The sequence below is a fragment of the Physeter macrocephalus genome, chromosome 1 (genome assembly GCF_002837175.3).
Source record: "Physeter macrocephalus isolate SW-GA chromosome 1, ASM283717v5, whole genome shotgun sequence".
In the NCBI taxonomy this organism is placed as follows: domain Eukaryota; kingdom Metazoa; phylum Chordata; class Mammalia; order Artiodactyla; family Physeteridae; genus Physeter; species Physeter macrocephalus.
In genome coordinates, this window is record NC_041214.2 from 79,319,497 (window position 1) to 79,329,018 (window position 9,522).

Consider the following 9,522-nt stretch of genomic DNA (forward strand, 5'->3'; position numbering starts at 1 on the left):
GGCTGTCTCTTGAACGCTGGCTGAGTGACTAGATGGTTAGAGGCAGATTCCTTTGGTTATCATCCTGAGGAAAAGAGAGAAGTATATTTTTGCCTCATAAAGGCTGCCAGTTTTACAGTGGAAAATTATATATTGGCTGAGTAATATTCCATTGTATATATATCCCACATCTTCTTTATCCATTCATCTGTCAATGGACACTTAGATTGCTTCCATGACTTGGCTATTGTAAATAGTGCTGTTATGAACATTGGGGTGCATATATCTTTTTGAATTAAGAGTTTCCTCTGGATATATGCCCAGGAGTGAGATTGCTGGATCATATAACAACTCTATTTTTAGTATTTTAAGGAACCTCCATACTGTTCTCCATAGTGGTTGTCCCAATTTACATTCCCACCAGCAGTGTAAGAGGGTTCCCTTTTCTCCACACCCTCTCCAGCATTTATTATTTGTAGACTTTTTAATGATGGCCATTCTGACTGTTGTGAGGTGATACCTCATTGTAGTTTTGATTTGCATTTCTCTAATAATTAGCAATGTTGAGCATTTTTTCATGTGCCTATTGGCCATCTGTATGTATGCTAAACAAAACTGTTTCTAGCCAGATTCCAAAGTGCTTTAGGAGTCTCACCTGGCCTTTATGTAGATGATATGGGGTTAAAGTCCTTTTTCAGATATAACAAGAATGGTGATCCTGGGAGGTGGAGCATGAAGTCACAGAGCACCGTTAGCACCGTGATTCTGGGCTCCAAGACGGAGATAAAGACAAGTGTGGCCAGGACATCAGCTAGAGGCAACGTGCTAGGGGTGATGAGAGAACATGATAGTCTGCATATTCTGACTCAGCTGGAGCCCTGGACACAAACCAGAACTCAATCATGACCTCCTGGGAGCCTTGACCCAAGGGTTTATTTTGATTTCTTGGGAAACGGTTAGGAAACTTAAATCTGTTTACATGTACACATGAATGTGAGATTACTCAGGGGTCTAAGGTTACAGATAGTGGCAAATCCCATCCAAAGTACTGACTCAGGGAAATCCACATTTAGAATTCAAGGAGATAAAATCCTGATCACTGGTTTAGGTTGCAATCACAAAGTTGCTCAAGTTGGCCTCAGAGCCCTATAAACAGCCCGGTCCCTGCAGCTCTGCATACTGACCCCTCCTGGGCCTTGCTCCCCACAGGATGAGTCTGCTCCTACCCCTGGCGCTCTGCACCCTGGCCGTGTGCTGCGGGGCTGTATCTCCACCCGAGCCAGTCCCCAGCCCCTCGCTTCTCCTCTCCCTTGCCTGCAACAGCTCATATGTGCTGGATATCGCGAACTCCATCCTGCAGGACATCAACAGGGACCGAAAGGATGGCTACGTGCTGAGCCTCAACCGAGTGAGTGATGCCCGTGAACACAGACAAGAGGTAAGTGGCAGTACCCTCTGGGGCAGGTGTTTGCACAATTTGGGGAGGCTGGCCAGGGGACAGGAACCCAGAGATACCTGTTGGCAGGTGCTTTCCAAATCAGAAACCCTGCTGAGTACATGTTGCTCTCCTCTGCCAGGGTGCTACAGGCTCTTATTGTTATTAGAAACAAGTGCTAACGGTATCTGCTCAGAATCGTGTGTCCCACCGTTTATAAGAAATCTTCACAAACGTCATAGCCTTTGGCTTTGCCATAAAGCAGGGACCTTTTTTGCTGGTCTTTAGGGATTTCTGCTTCATGTGGGTTGTGCATTTCTCCTCCCCTTCCCACAGCCTGGTCTGGGGTCTCTGTTCTATTTCACGCTGGACGTGTTAGAGACTGGCTGCCATGTGCTCAGCAGGAGGTCGTGGAAGAATTGTGGGGTGAGGATCTTACATAAATCGGTAAGTACTTGTGTCCAGGAGCTCGAGGAGGAAAACTAGGTGTTCTCTGTCTACAGGATGAAGATTGTTCAATGTGTGCCATCTTTAAATATCCCTCTTTAAAATCTCTTTGGCAGGGTGCCTATGTGGTTATTCCAATTCTACAGACAAAATAGAATTTAATCAGAGGGGTGTCTGAGGCTCCCACTGGGGTCATGACACCAGAATTGAAAAGTTGCTCCCAAATTATTTCCTACCTCCAAGACCTTTCTGTAGGCTCTGAGCTGGTGTTTAAATTGAGAAAAAAAGATCTGAGGTGTAGTGCTCTGGAAGTGTGTCTAAGGAAAACTGTAGAAGTAATGGAGGGGGAACTTATAAATTTGTTTTATTTTGCTTTAGTTTGTTTCACTGAGCACTGATATGAGATTTGAGGCTGGGGACAGGGACGGCTATGGTATGGGGACTCTCAGAGGTGCCATGGAAGGATTTCCTGGAATCATAGAACCTAAAGGGAATCAGAATTGATCCTATTAAAGATGACCATAGAAGAGGCTTGAAAATAACATAGTCAGTTTTCATTTGGTTCTCAATTATCCTGAGATTATTTTCATTAATTTATATGAAATTCTATGAGTGCAGGAGTATGATATAAGTGTTTAGAAGTGAACTATTTGACCAAGATATCTTTTTCTAATCATTTAACCAAATTTGTCAAACTGCACCTACCTGGTTTTGAAAAGCAAATAGTCTATTTACCGTATTGTGAATTACATTTGTTAAGGTGACACTAGCTGCTATAACACATACACTAAAAAGCGTATGCTGATTGCAAAATGATAGAAGTTGATTCCCATTCACATAAAGTTCAAAATAGAAATTCTTGATCAGGAAGGGGCTTTCCTCCAGGAGTGATTTGGAGACCCAGGTACCTTCCATGTTGTGGCCCTAGACTCTGCTGCCTTCAGCTCGTGGCTTCTGTGGTCACCATGCTCATCTGCATCAAGCTATGGAAAGGGAAAGAGCACGGAGGACAGATAGCACATGGGAGAGCTTTATGGGCTAGACCTGGAAGTGGTTACATATCACTTCTGCTCACCTCGCTGTGGTTAGAACTCAGTTACACACAGTCTCATCTAAGCAGGAAGGAGGCTGGGAAGAAGTCAAGCTGTGTCTCAGGAGAAGGTTAAACTGTTTAATGATCAGCTGGCTGTTTCCCCACCCAAAACTACTAAAATTGACCTTAAGTTTCTTGTTCTTTAAAAATGAAATGTCCAGTTTCATTCTGGGGGTATTTAAAAGTCTTAGTTCATTCCACTGCGTCATAAAATGTATTTGTTGGTTCCAGGTTTATGGTCAATGCAAAGCAATATTTTACATTAATAAGGCAAGAAGAATTTTATATTTACCTGCTTATAATTGTACTCTTCGCCCAGGTAAGAGATCACTTTGATTTTGTGCATTTTAATAAAAGATGGAAAAAAGGCACTTAACTACACTATGCTATAGTGTATAGGGTTTCTCCCATCCTTACTTCCTATTCATTCTGAAGCCAAGTTCTTCATATATCCAACACTTTGCACTGCTCCTCTTCCCACAATTAATCTTCCTAAATAACCTGCAATAGCTCTACATTGTGTCCTACATCAAATCCTAAATTTTCAGTCTGACATAAATGGCATAATCTCTTTGACTGGTCCCCAGGCTTCCTTTCTAGCTATTTCTGCCTTATTTCCTTGACTTTACCAACTCTGCCCTCCATTCAACTGGATCGCTCACTATTCTCGGAATACACATCACACTTTCCAACCTCTGCATCTTGTTTGTTCTTCTCCCTCTGCTGAGGATGCCCTCCACTGATAACCTCTGCCCTTGGAACTCATAAGCATTCTTTAAAGATCATTGTCAATGCTGCTTCCTCCACCACGTTCTCTATTCAAGAAACTCCCCCTCCCCTCAAAAAACAAACAAAAAGTGGTGCTTTCCTATTCTACATCCCTATACAACTTTAACCTAACCATTCATGGAGTACAGACCATGCACTGCCTTGATTTGGGGTCTTCTGTCTTATATTGTGTAGAACGTTTTATCCCTTCTTCCTCTCTGCTACAACTCTCACCCAGTTCCTATCAAGTGTAAGGAGTCTGTAATATCATTGAATAAATTAATAAATACATACATTCATTCTGGGTCTCTCTTTGAAAAGCAAGCATCCATGGCATGGGAAAATAGGATATGGCTACTCATCAAACTATTATGTGTGTGTGTGACTCCCCTGGGAGATCTTGTTCAAGTGCAGATTCTGATTCCATAGGTCTGGGGCAGGGCCTGAGGTTCTGCATTTCTAACAAGCTCTAGGTGATAATAATGCCGTTGGTTCCTTTGAGAGACAAGGCAACAGATCTAAACCTTCCTGGTTGTGAAGATGAGACTCGCCTAAATTAGAGGACAACAACCAATAAAACGGATCAGGTCTTAAATGGAAGTCCTAGGTACCTGAGGTATGGGAGGTCAGGAAATGACTTGTGGGGATGGTGCTGGGAGTGACAGCTGTGGGTGTAACTTCCCCACAAAATGCCCGAATACACCCAAATAAACACACAGTTGATCAAAGCAATGTGCTTGCTTTGTCAAAACAACTTCTAGACAAGTTTCCTAGCCTGACTTTTATACAAGTTTGGCCACCCTCAGTGCCTCCCAATCAGACATTCTAGCTGTACCATTAGTGTGATTATCCTATCCAGTCATACAGTGATTTGATCAACTTTTATTTTCCAGCTCACTTGCATTTTCTAACCAAAGAGGGTGTGCTTCCACCTTCCATATGTCATTCACTCACTCATTCATTCAGCAGGTATTTACTAAGCACCAACCATGCATTAGATATTATGTTAGGTGTTGGCGACCTAAAGGTAAATAAAACATGACGGTAATGAAATCCCAACTCAGTCTGCTTTACAGAGGCAATAATGGTGGAAGATATTGAGCTATTTAGGAAAATGTTTTAATACCAATATACAGTTAACCCTTGAACAACATGGGTTTGAACTAACTATCATGGTCCACTCATACATGGATTTTTTTTTCACTAAATACATACTGTAATATTACACTATATGCAGTTAGTTGAATCCATGGATACAGAACTGTGGATACAGAGGGCTGAATGTAAAGTTAAACTGAGATTTTTGGCTGTGTAGAGGGTCAGCACCCCTAACCGCCGTGTTGTTCAAGGGTCAACTGTACTATATTATGTGTTTTTTAACTAAATTCCTAGGGTAAAAAAATTTGCGTAAAGTGAAAAAATATTGCTTTGTTTCCTTTTAAATTATGAAAGTAATACACGCTCATTGCAGAAAACTCTGCAGAAAGCTAACTTTCTTTCTAAATAATGCTTTTCCACTCCATCCTTGACAAAGCTGAGCATTATCTTTTTTTCTTTCAATCTCTGCTTCTGTTGTGATCATATGATTTATAGGATTATGTATCATTAAGGAGTTTTATTTTTAAACTTGCTCCCTTTGGCATCAACAGTTTCTCGAAGCGAGATTAGCATGATGTGCCCTGACTGTCCCAGCTCCAGCCCCGATGATTTGTCAGACCCCCGGTTCCTGGAAACTGCTACTGAGTCTCTTGCAAAATACAACAGTAAGAGCCCCTCGAAGCAGTATTCTCTCGTCAAAATCACCAAGACTTCTAGTCAGGTGAGGCTGAAAGTCCAGTTACAACAATATGTCTCATAACTGTTGCTATCGCTATCGAGGCACTCTTTTTGATTAGAACGCTAAGAGCCTTTTCTTCATTCCCTACCTTTGGTAACCCTGATGCACATTCAATCATGTTTTAGTTTCTGAGTCATTCCATGGGATTTCCGTTAGAGTTGTGTGATATGATTTTACTTCATTGCCCTGAAGGCAAGAAGGAAAAGGGACTCATAGTCTCCTTGTGTTATTCTACTTAGGTTCACTATTTACTACCACATTCCCGTATCTGGTTGACCTTGGACCACTTAGCAAGTCAACTTCTATTCTGTGTTTTAAATACAGGAGTGGATGTTGAGTTTTATGGGTTAGGGGAAATGTTCATTTGTACCTGAATTATGTTGATATCTATCATATGGAGAAAAGCTAATTTAAAAACAAATTTACATGAGGAAAAGTAAGCTCACCCAGGGGAAGGTTTTTAGAGCCCATTTAAATCCTTAAGAAGGGAAGAAAGGTATGGTGATTATGTTTTCTAAACAACAAAATCATACTACATGGTTTGATCATGGTGGGGATTACAGGGACAAAAAGAGACGTGTGTTGACAATGACTCTGGGAATGTATGGTTTCTGTAAATATAATGTTGCCAAACCTGAGTCATTTCTCCACTTGAGAAGGTTTGATTTTTATTTCTCACCTCTTGTCTCCTACCAGTGGGTGTTTGGCCCTACCTACTTTGTAGAATATTTAATCAAAGAGTCATGTACCAAGTCCCAGGCTAGCAGCTGTGTACTTCAGTCCCCTAACTCTGTGGTGAGTATTGTTGAATGTGTTCATAATTTAAGCTTTGTGCTCACAGATCATCTGTATATATTTATTGAGCATAAATTATACATTAAGTGTTGTAATGCATAAGATACTTTTCTTCCCCTTAAGGAGCAACTGACTAGTTAGAGATGGCCCAGATGCAATAATATTTGATTGTAAATGCAGTTTTCATCAGCACTGTGATGCCTTTGCAAAAAATGATCATAGGAGGCTATAAAAATATAAACAAATCTCCTCAGTGGTTGGTGGTAGTCCTGCTTTTATCCAAACAGGCCCAGTTACATTTGGAATACAGCATGGTGTTCCATTCCTTGGACCACTCTTTAAGGAGGACAAAGTGAAACAGGGCTTCTTTCAAAGAATGCAGCCAAGATGGGGAGGGTGCCCTGAAACTATCTGAAGCACACCTAGTAGGAATGTCAATTGGCAAAATGTATTGTAGCACAATTAGGAAAAATGCAAGCTTTTTTCCCCCCTTATTCACTTAGTTATAATAAAATTTTGTTAAGATATAATTCAAACACAATAAAATTCACCCTTTTAAGGTGTACAAGTCAGTGTTTTTTAGTCTATTCATAGAGTTGTGCTGTCATCACCACTATCTAATTTTAGAATATTTTCATCAGCCCAAAAAGAAACTCTACATCCATTAGCAGTCATTCCGCTTGCCCTCTCACCCATGCCCCCAGAAGCCACTAATCTACTTACTGACTCTATGACTACATTTTTTGAACATTTTATATAATGGAATCACACTGTATGTGGCCTTTTGTGTCTGGCTTCTTTCACTTAGCAAAATGTTTTCAAGGGTTATCCATGTTCAGCATTGATGTATCAGTGCTTCATTTTTTTAATGGCCAAATATTATTTCATTGCATGGACATACCACATATTGTTTATCCATTCAACAGTTGATTGATATTTGAGTTGTTTCCTCATTTGAGATGTTATGAATAGTACTACTATGAACATTTGTGTATAAGTTTTTTTTCTTTTGGCTTGCGGGATCTTAGTTCCCCAACCAAGGTTTGAACCTAGGCCTATGGCAGTGAAAGCGCCGAGTCCTAACCACTGGATGGCCAGGGAATTCCCTGTGTATAAGTTTTTATGTATACATATGTTTTCATTTCTTTTGAGTACATACCTTGGAGTGGGACTGCTGGGTCATACGAGAATTCTATGCTTAACCTTTTAACTAACTGCAAACTGTTTTCCAAAGTGATGGCACCAGTTTCATAATCCCATCAGCAATGTGTGAGGGTTTCAATTTCTTCATGTTTTTACCAATGCTTATAATTATTATATGTCCTTTTTATTATAGCTATCTTACTGAGTATGAAGTAGTCTCTCATTTTGGTTATATTTGAATTTTCCTAATGGCTAATGATTGAGTATCTTTTAATGTGCTTTTTGGCCATTTGTATGTATTCTTTGGAGGAATGTCTATTCAAATCCTTTGTCATTTAAAACTTAGATTATTTATTTTTTTATTGTTGAATTGTAAGAATTCTTTACATATTCTGGATATAATCCCTTTATCAGATATATGATTTTCAAATATTTTCTCCCATTCTCTGATTTGTCTATTCATTTTCATTTATTTTTGCGGTACAAGGGCCTCTCACTGCTGTGGCCTCTCCCGTTGCGGAGCACAGGCTCTGGACGCGCAGGCTCAGCGGCCATGGCTCACGGGCCTAGCCGCTCCGTGGCATGTGGGATCTTCCTGGACTGGGGCACAAACCTACGTCCCCTGCATCAGCAGGCGGACTCTCAACCACTGTACCACCCTATTCATTTTCTTGATGATGTTCTTTGAAGTACAAAAATTTTTAATTTTAATGAAATCTTCTTTATTTATTTATTTTTTTTGAATGTGCTTTTTGTGTCATATCTAAGAATCCATTACCTAATCCAAGATCACTAAGATTTACTCCTCTGTATTCCTCTAAGAGTTTTATAGTTTTAGCTTTAGGTCTCTGACCCCCTTTTTTTTTTTTTTTTTTTTTTTGGGCCACGTTGCATGGCATGTGGGATCTTAGTTGCATGTGGGATCTTAGTTCCCTGACCAGGGATCGAACCCCTGTCCCTGCATTGGAAGCGCAGAGTCTTATCCACTGGACAGCCAGGAAAGTCCCCTCTGACCCATTTTTGAGTTAATTTTTGTATATGATATGAGGTAGGAGGTTCAACTTTATTCTTCTGCTTGTGGATCTCCAGTTGTCCCAGCACCATTGGTTGAAAAGGCTATTATTTCCCCCATTTAATTGTATTGACATACATTTTGAAGATCAACTGACTATAAATGTAAGAGGTTTTTTTTTGTTTGAATTTTTGAATTTTATTTATTTTTTTATACAGCAGGTTCTTATTAGTCATCAATTTTATACACATCAGTGTATACATGTCAATCCCAATCTCCCAATTCATCACACCATTACCACACCCCCTGCCATGTTCCCCCCTTGGTGTCCATACGTTTGTTCTCTACATCTGTGTCTCAATTTTTGCCCTGCAAACCAGGGCAGAATTCATCTGTACCATTTTTCTAACTCCACATATATGCATTAATATATGATATTTGTTTTTCTCTTTCTGTTTTTCTCTTACTTCACTCTGTATGACAGTCTCTAGATCCATACACGTCTCAACAAAAGACCCAATTTCATTCCTTTTTATGGCTGAGTAATATTCCATTCTATATATGTACCACATCTTCTTTATCCATTTGTCTGTCTATGGGCATTTAGGTTGCTTCCATGACCTGGCTATTGTAAGTAGTGCTGCAATGAACATTGGGGTGCATGTGTCTTTTTGAATTATGGTTTTCTCTGGGTATATGCCCAGTAGTGGCCTTGCTAGATCATATGGTAATTCTATTTTTAGTTTTGTAAGGAACCTCCATACTGTTCTCCATACTGGCCTGATGATGCCCATTCTAACTGGTGTGAGGTGATACCTCATTGTAGTTTTGATTTGCATTTCTCTAATAATTAGTGATGTTGAGCAGCTTTTCATTTGCTTCTTGGCCATCTGTATGTCTTCTTTGGAGAGATGTCTATTTAAGTCCTCTACCCATTTTTGGATTGGGTTGTGTGTTTTTTTAATATTGAGCTGCATGAGCTGTTTATATATTTTGGAGATTAATCCTTTGTC

The 9,522-nt window shown here is 40.0% G+C and overlaps 1 protein-coding gene across 3 annotated transcripts in view; it reads left to right on the top strand.

The window, feature by feature from the left end:
- Positions 1–1,189: 1,189 nt before the first annotated feature.
- Positions 1,190–9,522, top strand: part of FETUB (fetuin B) — an 18,299-nt gene continuing 9,966 nt past the window's right edge. The window contains exons 1-5 of one of the 3 annotated variants that reach the window (XM_007116279.3): positions 1,190–1,417; positions 1,751–1,861; positions 3,186–3,273; positions 5,372–5,541; positions 6,256–6,354. In XM_007116279.3, the coding sequence (XP_007116341.1) occupies positions 1,190–1,417; positions 1,751–1,861; positions 3,186–3,273; positions 5,372–5,541; positions 6,256–6,354 (696 nt within the window). Of the gene's footprint in view, positions 1,422–1,750; positions 1,862–3,185; positions 3,274–5,371; positions 5,542–6,255; positions 6,355–9,522 lie in introns of all 3 variants that reach the window. The other 2 variants (XM_024124443.2, XM_024124444.2) reach the window with 2 other exon arrangements.